Below are 25,380 nucleotides of genomic sequence, written 5' to 3'. Positions count from 1 at the left end.
CAGTTACCATAATCTAAATACAAATTATATAAAATTGTGATCACAGAGAAGTTTGTTTTACTCTTTTTTAAAAAATACTTCTATTCTGTAGTATTAGATTTAGGAACTGAAAAATTTCATAAGAGCGTGATAGAGCATGACAGAAAAATCAATGATTACCATTCTGGCTCTCTTTGTAATAAAGGAATATTCAAAGAGACTGGTCCACTTAGCCTCAACTAGAAGGGTAGTCTGCAAGGTAAAATGGGGGAGAACTGCCGTTCTTTTGTACAGTGCATTTTACTCTGAGCAGGTACCAATGAACAAAAACCTATTAATGGCCACGCTTTTTAGATGGGTAGGACACGGTAGTAATAGATATTTGCTGGAATAGGTAGTAGTTGAGTTAGGATGACCAGTCAGCCAGTGTGAAAATCAGGACGGGGAGGGGAAGGGGGGGTAATAGGTGCATATAAAACAAAGCCCCAAATATCTGGACTGTCCCTGTAAAATCGGGACATCTGGTCACCCTATACTGAGTAGGGTTTTTTGGGAGACAAGTCACTTACAAGCTACTATCTTGATTTTGCAACTGGATCTGCTCACAAAGAATTCTGCATACAATGAACAGCTTCAGTTGCTGAATCAGTATCATACATTGTAAAATTGGCAACATGCCTTTAGAAAAGTGGGTGTGAAATTGTATGAGATTTGGTGAGGATTTTTTTCAATTTACTTATAGCTAGATGCACGAAAGATTATTTCTGGAATTTTCGAGCACGGGTAGAAGGGATCCTACTTGCTTCCCCCACCCTCACTAGTATGAACTCAGAGGGACATCAATTTGAAAGTTAGTTTTTAAAAATGAGATAAAAGTAGTTTCAGGTACTGCTCAACTCCCAACCCCTGCCTCACCCGTCCTTTCTCCTAAGATTAGTTGTGTCTCACTGGTGTGCCAATGACGTGTGATTGTCTTTTTCTCTCCTGGGCTGCTGTATGAAGTACTCACACGTCAGGAACCGGGGAATCTGACTATACAAAAGAAACGCTGAACTTTTCTGTATGCGAAGTGCCAGGAAATGCACAAAGCAAACTGCAGAAGTTATGCATATAAATGCCAGCTCCAGTAACGTGTCTTGTAACCGGCAGCAAAGACATTCCAGAGGGACTGGATTAAGTTCCCGCTCCCCTTTTAATAAGGAAGGTGGCCCGAAAGTGGCTCACACACGCACGTGCCTGGTGCCTAACGTTGTGCTTGACTCCCTAACCGCGCCGTTCCCCCCCCGGCTCCGACGGCAGCGCGGCACAGCGGGCAGCCGCTCCCGGACACCGCCCCGCGGCGGACAGCGGCTGCCAGGGCAGGCTCGCTGACTGCGGCGGCGCGTAGCAGCAGCGCGGGCGCGGAACCCGCGTCCCTCCTAGAGTAACTTACCGGGTTCGACCGAGGCAGGAGAGCGCCCCAGCCTCAGCGAGCGGAACACCCTCCTCCCCGCGCTTTCCTATTGGTTCAGCTATACAACCCTCGCTTTCTGCCACGCCCCTAGCCCTTGTTGGTTCGATTTCTGCGTCACGCCCCCATCCACTCTACCCAATCGGCCTTGCGAGGCGCTAGTTTTGATTTGATTTGGCAGCGGCGTAGTGCCGAGGTGAGGGAGGGGCGGGGGCCTCGGGAAGGACCTCGTGAGGCCTGGAGGAGCGCGAGCCTGAGTAAGAGGGGAGGGGGCCGCACACGTCACGTCACGTCACGCGCCTGGCGTCAGTCCCCTTGCCGGGCTCGCGGGCGGGAGCTGTAACCGTTGAAGGGGACGTGGCGGCGGCGCTGGCGCTGAGTTGCGGGTTATTTAGGGGTCTGCTCTTGGCGGGGTCCCCGGGCCAGAGCCGATGGGGGGCGGGGGCTGTGTGACGTGGCGGCGTTGGGCGCCCCGGCGGTCTAGCTGTTCCCGCTCTGGAGCGGGGCCGGGTTCGTTCGTGTAGGGAGCAGTGGCCCGGCCCTAGGCGTGTGGGTGCCCGTCCCCTCAGGGCGCGGCTGGGCGGGCCTGGCGATCTCACCGAGCTGGGCCGCAAGCGCCTTGCAGCCCGTTCTGACACCGGCCTGTTCACTCAGTCGGGCCCCAGGGACCGGCCTGGCTGAGCTCACAGCGCGACTTGACAACCCTGCCTGGCGGAGCTGTCGTGTTGAGCCAGTGTCGGGGCACCTCATTCACACAACGCCTCCGTACAGAATAAAGTCTAGTCCTCAGGCGGGCTCGGTGAGAGCTTCCTGTTCTTCGCTAGTAAACAAACCCCGGGGGGGCTTTTATGAATTCAGTAAAAGTAACCACATTTCACAGTACTTCTGAGCAGCTTTTCCATTACCAAAATTTCCAATTTCTTTAAAAAGGAAACTGTTGGTAAATCATTAGAGGAGAGAGGCCTTCCAATTGCATCTAACACAATGGAACGTTCCTTATTCAAATATTGCTGATTTTAAAACAAGATTCAGGACTAAGATCACTGGGTCTCAAGTGATGAATGTATATTTAGGGGTCCAGCATTTGGTGTTCTGGCTTTTCAGCTGCCTTGGGGCTTGAATCTGTTCTCACTGTGGTCAGTGGCAGTAGAAGTAAACCCTTCGTGTATGCAGAAGTCTGAGCAGGAGTTTTTCTCTTGTCTTGAGGTGATGCTGTCTTCTATTTGCAGCTGTAGAAAGGGTATCCTGAACTCTTCTGGGATATATATGAAACTAATGTTTATAACCAGCTTTTGAATTCTCCGACTGCTCTGTAAATGGCTCTGCTGCTGAATCTCATAAGGCAACTTCTAGAATATTTTGGTGTACCAGCTGATCAGGTAAACTGATATTACTAGTGCTGATCCATCGGTTTGCTGCTCGTGTTCATGGTTGTCTGGTAAGCATGAGTGAGGATAGGTGAAGGTGTGTGTTGTATTAGATTTCTGTCCATGTGTGCTGGTGGTGAATGAGGGATGTGTGCTGCAATAAGGGGTAATATGTTCCTGGGATAATAGCATAATTTGTACACATACCAGTAACCCCTATGTGTACATTTCACTATAGTGGTATAATTATTCTGGTAATAAACTTCCTGCTGTAGACAAGCCATAAGGCCCATCTGATGATTTTACTTGTCTGTTACATTTTGCCTTCATATATTAACTAGCGTGTAAAGACTTCCAAATAGCAATTAATTCCATATTTTATAGACCCTTATCATGGGAGGTGCTGTGTACATACAGCTCCTATGGATTTCAATAGAGATCACAGGGACTCACCATCTTTGGATCAGGACCATAATGCTAAGAGAACCTAATGTGTCAGACTGTTATTCAACTCTTTTTGGTGTGTATTACACTGAAAATGTCCAGCACTAATTGTAGCGCCACAAGTTTTAACCTCAAAGAACTTATGTTTGCTCAGCATTTCTCAGATCTATGTGCAGACTTAAATGATGTGGTAGTAAAAATATCACTACCTGTTCTATAGCACTGTTGCTACTGGTGGAACTGCACTAGTGCTAGACTAACTATAGGAAAAGTGCTAGTGTAGACAGGGGGCACGTCTAGACTACGCGCCGTATCGGCGCGTTAAAATCGATTGCTCGGGGATCGATATATCGCGTCTGATCTAGACGGGATATATCGATCCCTGAGCGCGCTTATATCGATTCCGGAACTCCACCAACCCCAATGGAGTTCCGGAATCGACATGGCGAGCCGCGGACATCGATCCCGCGCGGTGAAGACGGGTGAGTAAATCGATTTTAGATATTTGACTTCAGCTACGCTATTCTCGTAGCTGAAATTGCGTATCTAAAATCGATTTTACTGCGTAGTGTAGACCTGGCCAGGGTTACACTGACTAACTTTTGTTTTGTTTTTTTGTTTAAAGTTCTCTGGTTTGACAGTAGCCTTTTCTTTTGGCAGTTCATACCAAGGTGGGAAGCTCATATAGACAACAGCAGCATTGGCCATATGATTGAAACATGTCTTCCTTCAACCCCCTTCTCAAGAAGGCACTTTCAGCAGGTATATGCTATCATAAGGAAATGTCAGGTGAAGGTATCTTAAACTTTTTTTATGCTTTCCCCACCTATTTTTGCTAGCAGTGGTGTGTGTATCCAGATACAGGCTATATTGACTCATTTGTTCTGGGTCAAGCCTTTGTTCTCCAACAGACCTTCTAGATACCCTCCTGTCTAGAAGGGTAGTTAGTTTCATCCCCTATTGGTTTTCATGTAGAATGTCCTGACACATCACCATGTACATCACAGAAACTTAAAAACTGGTCTAGGAAGAGAGATCCTCCTGAGGCCATTTCTGAACCCAAAATCCATTAAGATAGCAAACATTTTTGTAGACCAATCTAAGTATGTAACGGTCAGATCACATATGGTACGACTTCTTTATGATTTTGAAAAATATAAATTTTTGTTCCATTGAGTTAAAAACCCAGATTTCTTTTGTTTAACTTTTAGATTATAGCAGCTTGGCAAAGTAAGGAATATGGATCTACGCGAAGCATTGTTCGTAGACTTGGGACAGTTCTTTCTTTAGAACCTTGTCCAAGACCTCATTTTCAGGTGAGTGGGTTATTGCTACTCTTAACATTTAATTATTTAAGCAAGAAGTCTCCTGTTAAATTTAACAGTGGCTTTCCTAATCTTTTTATCTTTCATGATTATGGTATACTGCATCTTTTCTGTTCAGTATCTTTCACTTATCTAATACTGAGTCCCTCTTATTTGAGGAAGTTTTATTGTGCAACTGTGCCTCCCTGAACCCACTTCCCGCCCTCCCTTCCGCCTCCCCAAGCCCCACTGCCCCTCCGCTCCTCTGCTGCACCCCTCTGTGCCTCCTTGAACCCCCTTTCCTGTACTCCCGTGACATCCCCCCTCAGCCCCCCAGAGCCCCGCTACCCCATCTCTCCTCTGCTGCACCCCTCTGTGCCTCCCTGAACCCCCTTTCCTGTACCCCCTGACCTCCTTACCCTCCAGCCCCCGAACCCCACTGCCCTTCACATCCTCATTTGTGTAACTCAAATTCTTTACTTTGCAGAGGGCTGACTTCTTTCTTTTCTTTTAGATGGTCCAAGACCGGAATTCTTTGGATTATGACGAACAAAGTACAACTCCAAACCCTGTAGTTCCTTCTCTTGGTGATATTCTGAGGGTGGTAAATGATGAGGGAGAATCTTTTGCTAGATTTAGGCAAGTAAAGGCTCTGTGCTTATTTTGGTAGGAATGATTCAGGTTCTATAGCCTGTGATACTGGCAATTGTCTAAGCCTTTCTGGGCCCTAGCAAAATTGACACTTTAGAAGTTACCTCTTTCTCTTGATTTTTTTCCCCCCCCAGCAATTCTTGCCTACCCTTTAGCTAGCATTATATAGCATACACATAGATTGAAGGAGTCCCAGACTTGGAGTTCTTTCCTCCCTTTATTATATACAGTGCCAGGAATGTTCCTGGCACTTGCATGTTGTGTTTTCATTCACAAAGCATTTGAGGCTGGGGTGAATGTTGATGGAATCTAATCCTAACACTCCATGAGATTATCACCTCTAACCTCTTATTTTTGGGTAATGAACATTATCCCCTTTTTGTAGATGAGAATACTGGGACAGAAATATTAAAAGGTTCCTGTTAACTCAAAATCAGTCTTGTTAAATTTTTACCCATTGCTGTTAACAATAACTGAAAGAAAAGTTTTAAGTCTTTTAAAAGTTTGTTTGCCTTGTGTATAGGCTGTTTCACCATTTCTTCTTCCATTTAATTTTTTTCTGCTTTCATGCAGCCCAAAAGGAAGATAATTACTAAAATGTAATTTGTAAAACAACAAATATTGTTGTGGCACTTGGGCAGGCATGGCAGATGAAGTTTTAACTTTAAAATTATTAATTGACCGTGTCCCTTTTAAATGACTTTTATCCAAGGTCACAGAGGAAGTGGTTATTTCAGAGCTAGAATATAGTTATGCTGTTTAGTGTGCTCAGACAACTAACCCACAGCTCAATTAACATTTGGTATTTTTATTGGATATTGCAAATCTAGTTTTTGTATTACATGGGTTTGTCTTCTGCCGATCTTGTTTGTTGGTGTGAAACTACAAGATGAAATAGGGAGATCAGAATTGGCTGGTATGTTTTGCTTTTTTGGAGTTAGAAGAAATCTTACAGTTCTAATGCCTCTTCTTACCACAATATTTGAGCTGTTAGTGATGTCACATTGCCTCTGTACTACAAAAACTGAGAGAATTGCACAAATCATAGAAAAAGAGAATAATTTTTATGATCTGGCAATTTAGTTATTAGAAATGGCTCAGTAGGTGATCATGTGACTTTCTCAGACAGCTACACACAGAGCTATGTATGCTATGCAGTAAATGGGACCTAACTGCCAAAGAAAAGAGGAGCTTGTAGCCAGCTTTCGTGGCTTATCTCCCCAGTTTCTTGGGTCTTTACTGTGTTGTTCTCCAGGCTTCCTCATTCATCAGCCTACTCATATAGTTTCCCCATTCTAACTGCAAGATGAACTCCAGCTCTGGGTCAATGGAATACTTAAAGGGAGCATGCACTGTAATCCAAATTAACTTCTCCTTTTTGGGTAACCTGGAGAGCAAGAGAAAACTGCAGGTAGATCCTGCTAGGGCAGGGAGACAGAAGACAAAACATTACATGCCTGCCTAAAACAAAATGATGAATTCCATGGCATCTTGGGGAAAAATGCCAGATTCCTTGTCTGGAAAATCCACTGGGCCCTGATTGAGATGAATGAAACAGGTCACACCATTTTAGGTTTTATTTCAGGCTATCTATTCAAACAGGTGACACATTATCAGTTTATATACGTTTAATGTTTTCTAATTATCTGCCATAAGCGCTACAATGTGTGTCTAGTATTCTGTGCAGTGCAGCTGCCTTGTCCCTGAACCCATATGCTTCTGGGACTACTAACACTCTTGGGAATCCTAGCTGGGTGTGTCTCATCACCTTCTACGTCCATTTCACTTCCTTGTTCATGCATCTAAATTTATGGCTGCCCTGTTCCTGATTGTATCTAGGCAGAAAGTGCTCTTTGTTCCCTCTTTTTACAACCCAATTATTCAGCATAACCATTGTGTAATGGTCAATGTCTGCTCCTGAGTAAATTACCCAAGTATTCTAAATAGTGCATTTTCAAGGGTTTTTTTTTTCTTGTTGGTGATAAACTTGATAACCTTTTAAAAAAAATGTAATACTTAAAATGCAAAATTCAGTGCTTATAAAACAATGTAATGCAAAATGGCTTGTGAAAGAGATGAAGCTCTTAAACATTAAAACGTAATGTCATTGTCAGTGGTGTTTCATAACTTCAATTTATTCTGCCAATAACTTAAAAAATGCATTTTTAACCTAGTTCTTTTCCCTGTGAGGGGCATGAAATTGTTACTATTCAGTTGAAACTTTTGAAAGTTACATTTTTATTTTTTAGGGCTGAATCAAGGGGAAAGGAAATAATTACAGTTGACCATGATGTATCTCCAGCTATAGTTTCCTTGCCAACTGTTCTAAAAAGTAGAACTGAGAAAGAAAATCTTGTGAATGAAGAAGCAATTAAAAAAATTTCTGCACTTGAAAATGAGTTAACCCTTCTTCGTGCCCAGATTGCTGCAATTGTTGCAGTGCAAGGATCAAGAAATAATAATCAATCAGGTACACTTGTTTTTGTTTATACTGCAGTCTTTAAACTTTGAGCTTTCCTTTGTTTTATTCCTGTAGTACTTATCCCATGATTTACTTTTTATCTAAATTTCTGTGAATTAAGTGAAAAGTATTTTAAATGCAGGATTGTTTTTGTCTGTCTCTTATATTCATAAATTTAATTTTTTTTCACTCTCCTCACTTTGTGGACAGTTCATCACCTTCAATGGAGTTAAACCAAATCATCTTTTTTTTCTGGTGAAGCCCACAAAAGTGTGTGTCATTCTGCAGTGTCACCTGGGGGAGTGCCTGGGCCACCAATTCGATAGCTTCACCCTTTGTATTATAAGGGTGAGCAAGGAGCAACGCTATATTTAGCCTGCCTAGCACTCTGCATTATAAAAGATTCGTCTGACTTTTTTTTTGCTTTTAACATCTAAATTGTTTGTAGCAAGTCTTCATAATGCGGCAGGGGAAAGGCCCTTGGGTTAGAGGGTTTTTCTTGGTCTTGTGGCATTCTGTATAGGTTTAGCTGAGTTATAAACTGTTAATTACCATTTTTCTTATACTTAGTACAATTGTATGTATGCTGCCAAAATAACTGAACAAAACATTCTAAAGAGCTGGACCCATGTCTCAACAGCAACACGCTCTGCACTGGGTATGCCTGGGAGCTACTGTATCAATGAGAATTGTGCAGGTGGAGGGAGAGACCAGTTGAGGCCTGTTTGTATGCATTATGATATTCTTTTTAATTAGGTGGCCACATATGGCTTTTCCCCAACAGGATCCCTGCTCGTTCAGTGCACAGGCTGGATGTACAAATGGACAGATTTAAGGTTGCACAGACATCTTAAATCTGGCATTTCCTAAATTTTGAGTGCTTGATTTTGAAACCTAAATAACTTTCGCTTAACAGTTTTTCTTTCTTTCTTTCTTTTTATGTAATTATTTCTGGTAGCACCATGTTGTGCTAGGTGTTTGACGTTTTAAGAAAAAACAGTCCTTCCCAGATTAGGATCTTGCAGTATAGCTCAGACACCTTGGACTTGGCTTGATCTTCTCAAACTTTCAAATATTAGCAATGTGTTCTCTTAATTAAAAAAAAATACTTATTTTCTTTGATAGGTTCGGATGTCTTGAATTCATTTGGCATTCCAAGTGGTTCTTTCCCAGTGCCAGAAATGACTTCTACTCCATTGTTCACCGCATCAGATCACTTTGTAATCCCTCCACCTCCCCCACTTCCCTCTATAGCACCATCTGGCTTTGATGCCAGTAATTCGGCAATTGAACTTATTAAACAACGTCGTGCTGCAAGTAAGACCAGCTCAACAACTGTGGACAAAACTGAACACCAGAAGACCCAGGGTGTTCTTAGTATGATGGATGTTTTGAAAGATATAAACAAAATCCGACTGCGAACTATTGAGAAGTAAGTTGATTTAAATGTAAGCCAAAAATATGCCAACACCACAGTATCTAGGGAGCAGCAGATAATGCTGTGTGAAAACCTTTTTAATGGACAGGTCCTCCTGACAACTGTCTGAGATAATAGAATCATAGGACTGAAAGGATCCTCGAGAGGTCTTTGAGTTCCCTTCACTTAAGGCAGGGCTAAGTATTATCTGACTATCCCTGACAGGTGTTTGTCTAACCTACTGTTAAAAATCTCCAATGACAGAGATTCCACAACCTCCCCAGGCAATTTATTCCAGTGCTTAACTACCCTGACAGGAAGTTTTTCCTAATGTACAACATAAACTGCCTTTGCTGCAATTTAAGCCTATTGCTTCTTACCCTATCCTCAGAGGTTAAGAACAATTTTTCTCCCTCCTCCTTGTAACAACTTTTTATGTACTTGAAAACTGTTATCCTATTCCCATTCTGTCTTCTCTTCTCCAGACTAACCAAACCAGTTTTTTTTTCCAATCTTTCCTCGTAAGTCATGTTTTCTAGACCTTTAATCATTTTTGTTGCTCTTCTCTGGTTTCTCCAGTTTGTCCGCATCTTTCCTGAAATGTGGTGCCCAGAACAGCAGACACTACTCCAGTTGAGGCTTAATCAGCACAGAGTAGAGCGGAAGAATTACTTTTTGTCTTACTTACAGCATTCCTGCTAATATATCCCAGAATATTTGCTTTTTTTGCAAAACAGTGTTGCGTTGTTGACTCATTTAGTTTATGATCCATTCTTACATCTACACAGCAAAACTCCCCTCCCCCACATGGGCAGTGAGTCTCACACCGGTGTCAGCTGACTCAGGCTTGCACTATGGAGCATATAAAAATAGAAGTGTAGATGCTTCTGCTCAGGCTCTGAGACACTCCTTCCTTGCTGTGTCTCAGGGCCTGGGCTCCAGCCTGAGTGGGAATCTCTAGTCTGCTTTTTATAGCCCTTTAGCACAAGGCCCACGAGCCTGCCCCAGTCGACATGGGCTCTGACACTAACTGCCACTGTTTTGGGGTTTTTTGTCATGTAGGTGTACCCTGAGAGATTTTGAACAGGCAATTTTTCCGTTAAGGAGTGCTACATCTTCACTGACTAGAGTATCAAGTGAAAATATACTACATACAAAAGCAAAGCATTGTCTAATTTAAAACTGTAGTCTCTTGCGTAGGTTGGTCAATCTTTTGTCTCCTGTTTTTGTTTTTTGTGATTGGGGCTATTTGGAGTTCACTTACAAAATCAGCTAAACATGCAGAAAAACAGATCTGAACAAACAAACTTTTGAGTTCATTGTAAAAGGACAACTCCTTGGGGAAATATTGGAAAACTAACAGTACATCCAAAATACATTAATTCTAACTTTGAAGTCTTCAGTTAAAATATACACATGCATTATAAATGTTTGAAGATTTTACTGAACCTAGACCCAAGTCCTTTAGTTTGGTACAAATAATTTTTAATTTTTATATGGTTTTGGTCAAAATGCTAAACTTATGTGATTACAAAACATAATTATTAAATATTTGTGTGACTGATATCCTGTGTTCGGAGCCAAACTGCTCTATTAGATGTGATACACAGGAAACTAAATAAACACATTTACTGAACTGGAATAAAAATATACTCTAAGGAAGTAGGATAATGTCTGTTTAGAGATCACTATTGAAGAAAAAATTTTGTGTGTGTGATTATATATATATAAACGTGTGTGTGTGTGTATATATATGTATAATATATAAAAACAAAGAACAGAAGGTGAAATTCTGGTCCAAGTCAGTGAGTGTTGTCAATTGGGCTAGGATTTCACCGAGCATATCGTACCAAGTGTTTGTTAAAAGGCCCTTTTTAAAAAATGTGGGTTTAAATTTCATATTTAGAAATAACTGGCACAAATAATTGTGGGCAGATTTTCTAGTATAGCAGATTTTAATAAGGCTTTACGTGTCTTCAGTATGTGATTTCACCACATAAGTACTAGGAGCCAGATTTACAAAAGTGCTTAGGCTCCTAAGGAGGCAGTTAGAAGCCTATGCCCAACATTTCACCACCACTAACATTCTCAAAACTACTGCTCAGTTGCTGCCTAACCCTGTAGGCACCTAAATCCCTTAAGGACCTACGTTTCTGTTGGTAGGTGTGCTCAAACTGCCTAAGCCCTGACACTGCCCTGCATCAACTGAGCTTCTGGGAGCCCTCTTGCACACCTAACCCCAGCGGGATTCTCACATTAGGTGTGTTTTCCCCCTCCGCCCCCCATCAGCTCACTTGGAGGGCCTGATCTGGTAGGTGTGCACTGAGCACACCTAACCTACACAAAAGGCAGCCAGGGGCAAGCAGATCAGGAATTTTTCTTTCTGGCTGATTGATTCGGAATGCCCAGTGGTTTGGGCACTCACTTGGGATGTGAAAAACCTGGGTTCAAGTCCCTGGTCCAAATCAGGCAGAGTGGGGATTTGAACTTCAGTTTCCAGTATACAAGGCGAGTTCCCTAACCCCTGGCCTTTTGGCTGTGGGTGTGGAGAAATGTCTGATATTTCACAGGAGAGGGTTGACCTCATTCAAGAGCCTAACTCCAAGAGATGGTTCACTACAGAGAATCCCAAGCAGAGATTGGTGCCTTCCTTTGGCCAGTCATTCTGGCACGTGAAGCCCAGATCAATGAGGGTTAGACTCCTAATTCCCTTTGTGCATCTGGGCCAAAGGCCCATTACTTTCCTTGGTATTTCACTTCTGGCTAGCTTAGGCATCTCCCTGCTCAGCTTGCTGGCTTCTGAGAATCCCTTTCTTACTATATAACTCTCCTATACAATGCGTGAAGAGCTTAACTTTGCTGTAAATTCCACTGGGTGGCAGGATGCCTAGAAGTTAATCATTGCAGTGTCTAAAGTCCCTTTCTAGTTCCAAATGCTATAAATTAAACTTTCAATTCCATTTGCAAACCTGCAGTCTTTGAGCACGAACTTGTGGGCAGAGCTGAGGTACAGTGAAAAATCAGGGCTGATTTACTCAGTGCTTTGGATTAATAAATAATGGCTGGGCTTTCAAATAGATATTTTAATAGTGTTTCTAACTTCACATTTGGAAGTTCAGATGAACAGTTGAGAACAAATCCAACCACTGATGCATCTGTGCCAATTTAGCATCCAGTTGCTGGTTGTGGATATTTTGTTGAAGTGTCCTTGTTTGCAAATGGGCCCTTGTGTGGTTAACTGGATGAACATGTATATATTTGCAAGTTTATTATTGTAAAGTAATATGGTCTGTTAAAAATTAGTCTTTTGAGAAACTTTACAGCTTTTTGTGAGTTTTTTTATAAAGATCAACAAAGATCCAGTGTTTTAACTGAAAACAAATAGGGACAGTGAAGTACTTTGTGAGCATTAAATTAGCTTTTTCCCCCTGATTCATAGATTCTGAGGCCAGAAGGGATCATTGTGACAGATCATAATTGATATGGCAGTATCTGGTAGTATAATGGAGACTTCTTTTTAAAATTGTATTTTTATAGGCCTGCCACAATATTCTAATACCTGAATAAGGAAATAATATCAGAAATATTATGAACAACGTAAGTATTTGCTGTGACTGTAGGCAGGGATTTTTTCTCACTATTGTTGCATTTTCTTTTATTCATATTCGGTCATGGTAAGCCATTTTAGAATACAACAAGCAATATTACTTGCTAAGTTATGTTTCTATAACCTGAATGGTATGTGAAGCTGGTCTAGGGTCTAGATCACACTAGGATAATATAATTATTCTCCAGGACCAGCATTAAGTTTTCATGTGCTGAATACAGTTTGTCTTTGCTCTTTGTAGGTCACCTGGTGGTACACCTCTTCCTAAGCCAAGAAAAAGGCGGAGTTCACAGTGGGATCCAGCAGCTCTAATAGCTCAGGCTCTAAAGCAGAAATTTGCACATCAAAATGGCAATGATTCATTGGACAAAGAAAACCGATCTTGTGACAACTCTCCCTTTTCCAGTCCAGAAGCCCCTCTGGTAAGCTCTTATTTACTCTCTCACTTCCTAAAAAACTCAAACAAAAATCCCTCATCATGCTTTCCATCATGTACATACAAGTATTAGGCTATCAGGGAATGTTGGTCGTCTTGAGATGCTGGAATCATGGAGTACCAGTGAGTGAGTGGCATGGCTTGTCAGTGGAATTAACTATCATGGAACACTGAAGAGAAGAGAGTGGAACTGTGAACTGATAGCGGCTTAGTTTGTTAAAATCTTAAAATTTGTGGAAAAAGGGCAAAACATCTGATGATGTGACTAGAGGAAAGCTTGACTAGCTCTTATTTTTTTCAGTCCTTAGGGTTGATTTCACTAAGTGTTTGTTTTTTATTCTTAGTGTAAAAGTGAAAGCTGAAATCAGTACTGTGAAAGCTAGTTGGTTACCAAACATGTAAATTTGTGACTCAACGTACCTATCATCAAAGGAAGTGATAGAAATCAAGTGACTAACCTGACTGAAGTAATGAAAACAGAATTCCTTCTAAAGTTAAATATACTCATTGTCAAGTGGCAAGATAGAGAAGACTCATGTTCTGATAAAAATGGAGATAGTCTTTTTCTGCCAGGTCTTTGGAAGGTTTTATTCAGTGTCAAAGTTGCTCTTGAAGTGGAAGAGTAGATTACATCAGTCTGAGTGAGACGTTAACAATGAACATAATAGAACATAGTAGCAATGATAATTTGATTACTTCACAGTTCACCAGCATCTGCTTCATTCAAGAGCAATTTCTGTTAATCTTTAACACCCCCAAAAAGGCAAAGATCAGCTAGTGATTACCTTTAAGTTGTTTATGGCAAAGTCTAGAACTTGATAAGAAAGTTGCAGGTGCCTTATGCTATCAGCATTATCTTCTATCTAGCACAAAAGGAACACTTGATATAACCAATTGAAGTTCTTTGCCTTAAATGTACTCTTCTGGACTGATTTAAGTTTCTATGTATGCTACTAGATGCTCCAAGCGAGAGAGAATAAAAGAGCTAAAAGAATCAACACTTCTATTTAAACAAGATAATTGATCAAACATGAGAAATGACCTGATAATGACTACAAGCATGCATATATTGAAAGTGTTCCTCATTAGCATTACTGATTTTTCATCTTTAAAAACCAAGACTGTAGAGAGATGTCTGACAAACCTATGTCATTTGCTCAAAAAATTAAAATACAATGAAAGATTAGAGAATTCTGGGGACACACACACACCACACCCCCCCCCCACCCACACCCACACACACACACACACACACACACACACCCCCCCCCCATGCTGGGTAAAGGGGCTACATACCGTAGGACCATTGGTAAGTACTGGCAATAGGATCTGTGCTGTAGGTAGGAGGGCTGTGTTGGGGGGGAGTGCTGCACAGATTCTGAGCAATATTTCTGCCCATAAAGCAGCCTGCAGAGGCTAATATAACTTAGCCAAGCCCGCAGGGGGCTTTGTGTTAGGTCAGGGCTTGTCTAGCCACTGGAGTAGCTCAAGATTAGGAGAGCACAAAAGTGTGTTAAACCCAGTATAGTTGCTCTACCACCTTCTGCCCTCTTTTGGCCTGCAAATTCTGTGTAGTGCCTCTTAGAGGTGCATTACAGAATCTCACCTTTAATGTATTGATGTTCAGCAACCTTATTTTAAACCTCATTTTGAAAAATATCTAACACAGTTCCAAAGTATGTTGTGGAACATCAGAAATTCTGTTGCAGCCACCATCATATTCATGGTTGGCTGACTGAAGAAAGGGTTGATGTTCCACTTTTCCAGTGAAGCTAAGTCGTCTCAGGAAGACTGTCTGTCTATATTTATGTCTTCTACCATAAAAGTGTGTGTTTTGAAATTTGTACTGAACATGAGGAAAATTTAATATCAAAATAGTCTGCATTTTACTCAACTGTACAGCTAAGTGTTAAATTTATAAACAATTGAACAAGATTAGAGATACAATGGTTGCAGTCTCAATAAAAATTTAGGATGATTAAATAAAATAAAAACTGGAACTACAGAGACAAAATCTGCATTTTATTTCTGAGATACTACAGATCCATTCCATTAAGTCAGTGGTTCTCAAACTTTAGTATTGGTGACCCCTTTTACATGGTAAGCCACTGAGTGTGACCCCCCCCTTATAAATTCAAAACACTTTTTTATGTATTTAACACTATTATAAATGTTGGAGGCAAAGCGGGGTTTGGGGTGGAGGCTGAGAGCTCAGGACCCTCTCAGGGGTCCCAAATCCCAGTTTGAGAACCCCTGCATTAAGTAATCAACATGATTGATCCCAAATACAAAAGTCACAGAACTGGTTGATCCAAGAAAATGTTGTCAGATTGTTGGAAAACTGTGAAAGTAAGTTAATGGAAGACGATTGAACTCAATTTGTCAACTTTTAAGACCTGTTGTCCAACCAGCTTGTCCATCAACTGCTTGTGTGTGAGGGAGCACATATCTGCACTGCTCTATTCAAAAATTTTTTGCTGCTAAAAAAGAAAATAAGTTGCTGAGTTTATCTATATCTAAAGTCAGCCACAAAAGCAATGGTAGGCCTTTTTATTTAGACTGGGGACTTCAATCTTTTTGTTTTTAACAATGTGAATGTTCTTTTGAGTAAATACACATATGAAAGTGATTGTTCATGTACATTGTTTCAACTTCACAAAACATTTATGGGTTTCATTTTTCCCCAGCTGGGGAAAACTCCAACAGCCCTTCCACCCTGCAGTATCTTTATGTTGAAAATGTTATTCTTTCCCTGTTGAGTATTCTTAGACATTTTACTGAATTAAAATTATTTTGATTTTTTTCTTTTAGGTTGGACGTCACATTTTGAAGCCAAACTCAAAGAACAGCCTCATAAAAGCTGAGGAAGTAACACAGGTGTCAACAGCAAAAGCAAGGGTACATATTTAACTGGTGGCGCTGTGTGGGAAAATCCAACAACTGGCATGCTTATGAGTGGCAGGACCATTTCAGGAACAATTTCATAAAATGTGTACACTGGGATATACTACTCCCATGCCCCAGGAGCTATGGTTTATAAAACTAGCTCTTTTGATTTGAGTGTCCCAATAGCCAAGCTTGTCAGTGTGTTGTCTGCTTATAAAAAATACTTTATTGGCATTTATTACTTTATAGCTGCAGATCAGATATTTGCAGATAACTTTTTAGATACTCTGAATGGGAAGCAGATCATATAAAAAAGACTGGATGTTTCTCTGTGTGGAGGCTGAAGTATACATGGGAGTGTGGAAACAGAATATTAATAGCTCAGAAAATTAAGTTTTTAGTGAAGCAGGTATGTACTATATAATCAATAATAATATTGTCCCTCACTGAGAGGGTAGCAGGTCTCCCTGAGCTTCATCATAGCTTCCTAAAGCAACTCAGTATTCCATGTGTAAATAATCTCTTAACTTATTCTGGATCAACAGAGAAGTCCTCCTTACTATGTAGTGATGGTACTTGCCTTGTTTTAATTAAGTCAGATACGAACTGTGTGTTAACTGCCTGCAATGAGAAAAATTTACGTTCTGTAGCAAAAAAGGGCTCTGGAGAGACTTCTGCTTTCACAGGCATAGTCTAAAATCATTACGTAAATAAACATTCATTGACTATGGTGTCTTTCCCTTTTGCTTCCATATTTTAGGTCAACATTTTGTTGTTTTGTACATAGTTTATAAAATAAATTTCCCTTTTATGTCAGTGAAGGTGTTGTTGTCCTGTACATCATTTGCAAATTCATTGTTTTAGGTTGTTTTTTTTAATTTCTTGTTGCCGCCACAGTTTTAAAAGATTCGGTCAACTTTATTAAATCAAGCATGCCCTCTAATGGACAATGAGAAGAGGAAAAGTAGATCTAAAATATAATCTGTCTTTCCTACGAGAATATTGCGGGAGGGAACCTATCAGTCATAAATTCAATAAGGTATGCTTGGTATTTATAAAGTGGGAGAGGTTCTTCAAGTTTTTTATCTGCAGATATGCCAGTGCTAGTCTTCAGTTCCCAAGTGGACTTAGTTCCCCTTGTTTCTGTGCTTCACCCAGCTTCTGCCTCACTAGCCTGTGTAGGGTGAGCAGACCTCTGGTTCATAGTTAGAAGAGGCAGGAGGCCCATAAATCTTACATTTCAGATCCTGAACGAAGACCGAGTTCTTCCCTGCAAACTCAACCTGCCAGTGCTGCAGTGCCCAGGGTTGTCTCTCTAAGCTCAAGAAGACTTCTCAAATGCATTCAGAGCAGAGAGGGACCCTCTTTTGTCTGGGAAGTGAGAGACATGGACTGTCTAGCACCACTCACTAAATCCAGTGACTGGAGGCAGAAGAGCTTCCTCAAAAGAATCAATGAAGCCATGCAGAAGAACTTGATGCCAGAGCCTTCAGTGCCACGTTGACATAGAGAACAGATAGATGAGTTTACTGTGTCCATGGGAAAGAAATTACCAGCACCATCTACCTCTGCACCAGTACACCCATCACAGTCTGCCCAAGTCCTATATTTGTTGAAACCTTGTGATCAAAACATTTCTCCTGGCAGTGGCTATTAAGTAGAAGAGGCTACAGATCCGTCAATGCAGATGTTCTTTGATTAGTATTTCACAGCTCCAAAAGGTTCATTTGTATCCGCCCTGAAACTTAGGAGCCTGAGTTTCCATTAGAGACTTCTAGTTCTGTACCATCTCTTCCTCAAAAAGTATCTAATACCTATAATGAAAGTTCTCATCAACATAACAGTGGGACTGAGTATAGAAGACATACTCTATTTTTAAAATCTTCAGTTATTACCTCATCAATGGAGGGCTTTCAGTCTTCTGACTCTTCAGATTCCATCCCACTACCTAAGAGGAGAGTAAATCAGAAAAAAGAAAAAATCAGAAGGTAGTACACAAGAACCTCATTCTATTTGCTTTCCTCAAAATTAGTGTATATGTCTCACCTATTTGTTCTGAAGCTTAGTCATGGTCTCAATACCCATAGTTTTCAGGACAAGTTCACCCACAGTTTATGGGGAATCCTTGTAGATCCTCTACTCTTAGGTCTCAGATGTCTCATTCTCCTGTTTGGGTTATGGCAACAATGAACATCAGCTCTCTGGTGACGAGGAGGCACCAGTTCATCAAGAAGATTAATCTAGATCCCTACATTTTTCTTATCCCTCACCTGCTGAGGCTGTGTCATTCTACTATACCTGTGAGAATGCACAATTTTAAAGTCTTTCAAGAACTGTTGAAGCCCATGGCACAAATGCTGGAAGTCCCATTGGAAATGGTACAGAAGAAGGCGTTTAAGCTTTCATATTTTTACAATCGGCATCTATAAATAAGTGAACTTTAGATTTGGCAAAGTATCTTTGGGCTACTCCTCCCTCGGTTTTAGCTACTTCAAAATGTGCAGGTTGTAAATTGGAAAGTATCACAAGATTGAGTATTTTTATACTCATCTGATTCTATTCACTTGTTGTTGCTGCAAATGAAAAATCAAGACTAATAGGAAAGTTAAATTCTAAAGAGAGGATCAGAGACTAGACATTGTTGGGAGAAAAATGTATTTATTCATCAGCCTAATTATGAAGCACGCTATCTAAATATTACTTTCAGTGGGGCAGACTGTCTAGCTTTAGGAGCAAGTTACCTTTAGAGTTTAAATGGAATTTTAGATCAATCTGTGAAGGTTTGTTAATTGCTAAAACCTCACTTCAGGCTGCACTGAATGCAGCTGATACAGGCATCCATTCAGTGGCTATAACTGTTATGAAACCTGCATCAGGGTTGCTTAAGAACTACAGACAGCCATTGAAGATTCATCATTTGATGGACAGAATTTATTTAGTGCTAAAATGGATGAGTCGCTTCATTCATTGAAAGACTCAAGATTTACTTGCAGATTACGGTTATACAGGTCTGTTGCATCTTACACTGGGGGTCCCACAGTCAGCACGTAAAGTGAAAATCACGTATAGTCAAAATTACATTGAGTAGAATGGCGGGCAGAATTGCCCGCACTACAGGTACAGTATTAAAATTGTTTTTTTTCTTTTTGCCGACTGCGTAAAGCTGAAATCGTGCATGTTAAATGCGCGTAAGATGCGACAGACCTATATATCCCAGATTTTAAAAGGAAGCAATCTTGCCCTCATTCTTTTTCCTTGAGATATAGGAATACTACACCTTCATATTTTCATCAACAGATGTCTTCTGATCAAGCCAAGACTAGATTGAGTTACCAGAAGAAGAGATTAGCTCTATAATCCTTTTTGGTAACCTTGAAATCAGGACAGACACAGATATCAGCTCTGATAGAGGATCTTGGACTAATCTATAAGGATCTATACCCTTTCGTCCCTTTCTGGTTCCCATCTATTCTTTTTCCAGGAGGCTTGGATCGTAATCCCCACAGATCAATGCGTGCTTCAAATCATCAGGGATGGTTATGCTTTTCAGTTTAACTGTCCCTTCCACCCTTACCCCTTCCGGATCCCTCTTCAGGGACCATTTTCACAAGAGTGCTATGCATCAAGAGATAATGACCTAATCAATATAGGAGCAATAGAATCTCAAGAATTTATAGGAGAAGGCTTCTTATTCCCTTTGTTTCCTCATATTTGAAGAAGAAAATGAGGTTGGTGTCCAATCCTAGATCTCAGGCTTCTAAACAAATACATGCTGCTTGCCAAATTTCATATGGTAACTCTTGCTTAGATTATTCCTGGTCTAGATCCCATGGATTGGCTCATTAAGTGTCCTGTAAACTGAGGGTATTTTCTTGTGTGGGGTATGAATCAACACATGAAGTACCTTTTGATTAGTAGCTTTAGGTAACTGTTACCAGTTCAGAGTACTTCCCTTTGGAATTTCATCAGCCCCAACGGTATTTACCAAATGCCTATCTGTAGTAGCATCTCATCTCCACAAACAGGATTTACACATTTACACATGATTGGGCTATACAGGGAAAATCGTGGGAACAGATGTCCATGGTAGTAAGGAAGATTTTTCATGCCTAGGTCTGGGGATTCATTTAAAAAAAAAAAAAAAAGGCAAAGCTGGTTGGTTCTGTCCCAGTTGGTAGAATTTTGGGGGGCTGTATTAGACTCATTAGCAGCAAGAATTTTTTTCTGTCTGGATGGAGTATTAGCTATCCTATTTCAAATCTATCTTCATAAATGCCGTCAAACATCTGTCAAGATGTCTCAAATTTTTAGGCCATAGAGCACATTGTATTTTTTGTGATTCCATTCACTAGACTACACCTCAGACCTTTTTTCAGTTGAATCAGATTGTTCTACAAACCAATAATTCATGACATGCCATTGAGAGTGACAGTTCTGAATCAGATTCTGTCCCTCCGTAGAATGATTGAGAAAATGGTATTTGCAACAATTCTGTTTGCTTCTCTGATACTACCCAGAACTCTGATAACAGATGCACCCAAAAAGGCTTGGGGAGCTCATAGATCATGTTCAGACACATGGCCTCTTGTGCAATCAGGAATCGATTACACATAAATGTGTTGGTATTAAAATTGGTACAACTAGCTTGCAAGGCATTTCTACCACTGATCAAGCTGCCTGGACTTCAGCTCATACATTCATGGAACGCTATTAAGTGACTGCTTCCAGATCTGATGCCAATTTCAGAAGTGCAGTTGTACAGTCTCTTTTCAAATAACTCCTAGTTCCCACCTCCATGGAAAATAATTGCTGGCTAATCATCCTGAGTGGGATCCACATTTGCAGTACTCAAAGAAAGAACTGTTACCTATCTTACAGTAACTTGTTTCTTCGAGATGTCTGCACATATGAATCCCATGACTTGCTCTCCTTTCCCGCAGCTTGGAGTCTTATGAACTCTGAGTGGTGAAAGAACTAAGTGACAGTTGGGGTTGCTGTGCTTTTAAGTCATCTGGAGAAGAGGAGCCTGAGGACATGAGCAAATGCATGACTCCCACTGGACAGTACTAGTGAAAATTTTTTCCATATTATTGCACTGGTGCACCACACACCATGGGTGGGATCCACATGTGCGAACATCTCAAAGTTACTGTAAGGTTACAGTTACTGCAAGGTAAGTGTGACATGCTGTACCACATGATCACCACTTTTATATGCTTATAGTTTGTACAAATTACTCCTTGTGAGGTATCATTTGAAAACTCAGAATCTGAAATGCGTGTTTCAACATTATTTGTGAAGTTATGAGTTTCTAATGTATGATTACTGAAATGTGTTGTAATTCTAAGTAACACCCACAAACCTGTTTTTAGAGACAAAGACATACTGGCAACTCCAGATAGGTATCAACAGTCAAGTGGGCTATTACTAACTTACTTACAGAGCCATTCTTCAGTAATGGAGAGGTGTAAACAAGAAATTTACATTTTATCCCAGATATGGTTTGAATCTCACATGCCCCAGGGCTGTTTGTCTACACCCTAGCAGTGGGGGGGGTAATCCTCAAAGAGAGGAGAGTATAAAAATGAGACAGTGATCTCCACAGGACCCCTCTCCTCCTTCCACCTCTTTGCTCAAGACAACAAGGACTATCAAAGAACTAAACAAAGGGAGAAGTGGTTCCAAGCTGGACACAGTCTGTGAACTGTATGGCAGCTTATACTGGGACAAACTTTTTGCTTTTAAGCCTATTAGCTTGGTAAAGTTTAGGCATTAGCTTGCGTTTTTGTTTGTATTTCTTTTGTAACCTATTCTGACTTTTAGGCCTTATCACTTGTAATCACTTAAAATCTATCTTTCTGTAGTTAATAAACTTATTTTATTTTTACCAGTGTGTGTTTGGATTAAAGTGTGTGGGGAACCTCTACTTAATAAACAAGGCTGGTGCATAATTAATACCTAATGTTGGAATGGCGGACTTACTATGAGCTCACACTGTCCAGGAGAATACTGACCAGTGAAAGATGCACATTTCTAGGGAACAGGGCTGGGACTGGGATATGTGGATGTCACCCTGTGAGTAATTTGAGTGTCTAGTAGCACTCAATACTGTGTAGCTGGGAGCAAGTTATATGCTGAAGGCAGTGTGTAAGCAGAAGCTGGTGAGGTGGTTGTTCACTAGTAAAGCAGTGTCAGAGGCACTCCAGGCTAGAGAATTAAGCTCCAGGCTAGAGATTGTACCCTGTGGAATGTCACAGTGAGTAATTGTTCTTTCCCCCAGTTTTGTTTGCTGCCTTTCTCATTATCTTCAGGCATGGGCTTGTATTATTTCAAAGTCTCAGACCAATGGGTACTGAAAACTGATATCAAAGGCTACTCCATAAAATCCCCACCTCTCTTCAGGGATGTGAGGAGCAACAGTGGGGTGGTGGTGGGGAGAAACGTTAATTCCTTTCTTCAACTATGAGCCATACATATACCACCTGCGGAGTTTAGAGGGAAAGATACATACTCCCGCTTCTGCCTTATCCCTAGAAGAAATGGCTCCCATAAGAAGGATGTCCAGTCTTGGACTTTAGGCAACTAACACATTTATATGCCAAATCAAATTGAGACAGATAACACAAGTTTTCCTCATCCCCTCTCTGGAAACTCAGGATTACTTTGCTGAAACTCTTAACCTGAGAGTTGCCAATACAGGATACTTTTACTATTAACTTTTGCTCTATTAACAAAACAGCCCTGACTGCTAACAAAATACTTGGCAGTAGTGGCAGACCATGTGAGAAGACAAGGAATACCTGTTTACCCATATGTGGATGAGTGACTTCTGAGAGGGAAATCCTCACAGTAATTATCAAGTGCCTTATTCAGTCCTCAACCTGTTCTTCTGGGACAGAGTAAATTACAAGTCACTCCTACTCAGTCCACAGAATTTATAGAGACTGTTCTAGATTCCAAGTGGGCAAATCTTGCTTAGATATATAACTACTCTCCTTTTCAGGCATGTGCCAGTTACTCATGATACTAAACGATTCTGGCTTTATAGGAGAGATTTTAAATCATATTAGTACATAACTAAAACATTTTCTTCATTGTGGCATAAGGGTTTTATTGGCACTCATTTAGAATAGCTTACATAGTTCAGTCATTGTTTTGCACTTGAATAATTAAACTCTCCCAGTTTTTCCTGGTAAAACCTTTTATACCACTTCACCATCATACATTAATTATCTGACCTTAAAATCAATTATAAAAATGATCCAATATGCAAAAGAAATTAACTTCAGGTTGAACCTCTTACCAGCTGTGCTGTGAAGTCTTTAAAGAGAAGCTTTGACCTAAGTTGCATCAAATTTGAAGACAGTCTGCTGCTTTAAAAGCTTGGTGTGCTTTTTTAACAGTTTAATTTTGATATGTCATCATCTGAAAACTAAAAATGAGTAAGACTGGCTTTGGTGAATTACACCAAAGAATACTGAGGTGTGTGTATATTCTGTTTGACATGCTTGCTCATCCTCCACTATCACTTCTTACTCTTTCTACTTTGCCTTCCCCTACTGGCTAATGACCAATTTCCCCCCTCCGTATCCTGTCTGGTAATGTGAGCAGGCACTATAAGCATTGGCTGGTGTTTCCTTCAATAAAAAGTCTAGCTTTGAGGTGCTATCAAAAACCCTTTCAGAGTTCCAGCGAAGCATCCTCTCATCATTGGCTTCCCAGACTTGTAAAGGGCAGTTGCCAGGATCACCTATTGACATAGGCAACATACTAAAATGTTTGTTCTCATAATTTCACTTAATTAGATAATTAAATTGATCTCTGTATAGTTCCTGTTTTGAAATCAGTTATTATCCCTTATCCAATTCATTGTTTGCAGGCTTGGATTTTTTTTTTTTTCAGACAATATTTTGAAAATGTCTACCTACAGCCGATGACACGTGGAGGACATGTGGAGTAGTACTCTCAGGTCTGGGAATATATTTTTCAGTTTCAGTCTCTTTCCTTGTAATTTAACATAATTAAACTGTTTGGAACAACTTCTTACAAGTATATCAAAGAGTTTCTCAGTCATCTTATTGTGCATAATCATAATGTTACCATAGACATCAGAATAGTGAAATAGACATCAAAAGCAATGTGTCAATATTATACAGTATTTACTTAATCTTTATATTGCCATTGTACCTATTGTGCTAGTATTATACACCTATGAAAACAGTTCCTTTCCCAAAGAATATACAATCTGAGGAGACATATGACTTATGAAAAGGTATATATGGTGTGGGTGGGGAATATAATAAAATTATTTGCTGTTTTTTAATTAACATGCTAGGTGAAACCCATTACTGATTAACTCGCTTCACTACTATGATGGATTTCTTGCACGGGTGGTGGGAGAGGTTATTATTTAGCTTCCTTCTTGTTTTAAGGGGAGAGCAAACAAAATAAGTTCAACTTGCATGTTTTACAAGTGGCACAGGTTTCCTTAGCAGAGCTTAGAAGTGCTTTCAGATCTCTGTTGAGATTAAAAAATTCTATTAGCAGCAGATTAAGGAGCTAAGAGAGATTCTGTATTTACAAGCATTACCACGCAGGCTCTGGTCTACACTTTAAAACTTTCACTGATACAGTTGTGCAGGTAAAAGCCCCATTGCAGGTGTAGTTGCATAGATACAACTGTGTTTATACCGCTGAATCAGTATAAGCTATACCTGTTTAAGCACCTATATAACTATATCCATACTAGAGGATTTTGGTGGTATAGCTTATATCCGCAGACGACTCCTAGTTAAAAGCCTATCATGTTTCATTACCTCCTGCTACAGCAACATAGCTTGGTGAGCAGCTGCACAATAAACTACCTGCATGTATACATCATTCAGCAGATGATATCCATCCTTCCTTCATGTCTGCAACTGTGTGAGAGAGGTGCCCTTGGCAGTAGAACTAGTGTGGTTCTGCTGTGCAAAGGGAAACAAAATTTGTCATCCCATAAAGTGTGGAGTTTAGGGGTTTTCTGTACAATTGGTATTTGGAGTTAGGCTAGTAGCAAGCCAGACAAAGGGGTGAGGCTGGATGGTCCACTGAACAGATCTTCACTCTTGCTCCCAATACACCCCTCCGGAGAGGGAACGTGATGATTGCTACAACTATTATGTCTCTGTTGAACCACTGACCTCTCTGGAACACTTTCACTCCTTTTGTGGTCATGCAGAAGCAAGGAAAAGGGAATTCATCCTCCCACTGTGGATTTTCTCAGTAGCCAATTGAAGTACTTGGCTGGGCACCTGAATTGCCCTTAAATACACAAACAGTAGAACTTTCTACTGCATATGCTCAGTTCTGCATTTCAAAAGGAATAAAGTAAGCAATACA

The 25,380-nt window shown here is 40.5% G+C and overlaps 1 protein-coding gene across 3 annotated transcripts; it reads left to right on the top strand.

The window, feature by feature from the left end:
- Positions 1–1,531: 1,531 nt before the first annotated feature.
- MTFR2 (mitochondrial fission regulator 2) lies at positions 1,532–16,823 on the top strand. Of its 3 annotated transcripts, XM_032770202.1 has the most exons (9): positions 1,532–1,686; positions 2,734–2,808; positions 3,901–4,035; positions 4,452–4,556; positions 5,059–5,183; positions 7,445–7,665; positions 8,782–9,088; positions 12,922–13,102; positions 15,928–16,806. In XM_032770202.1, the coding sequence occupies exons 2-9, from the start codon at positions 2,746–2,748 to the stop codon at positions 16,024–16,026; spliced, it is 1,236 nt and encodes a 411-aa protein (XP_032626093.1). In that variant the 5' UTR covers positions 1,532–1,686; positions 2,734–2,745; the 3' UTR covers positions 16,027–16,806. The 3 variants fall into 3 exon arrangements, with proteins under 3 accessions (XP_032626093.1, XP_032626099.1, XP_032626114.1); XM_032770208.2 differs by lacking the exon at positions 1,532–1,686 and having other exon boundaries at positions 2,004–2,808; positions 3,901–4,002; positions 15,928–16,823; XM_032770223.2 differs by lacking the exons at positions 1,532–1,686; positions 3,901–4,035 and having other exon boundaries at positions 2,212–2,808.
- Positions 16,824–25,380: the final 8,557 nt, after the last annotated feature.

Source organism: Chelonoidis abingdonii, chromosome 3 (genome assembly GCF_003597395.2).
Source record: "Chelonoidis abingdonii isolate Lonesome George chromosome 3, CheloAbing_2.0, whole genome shotgun sequence".
Classification (NCBI taxonomy): domain Eukaryota; kingdom Metazoa; phylum Chordata; order Testudines; family Testudinidae; genus Chelonoidis; species Chelonoidis abingdonii.
This window is presented reverse-complemented; position numbering and strand designations above follow the sequence as displayed.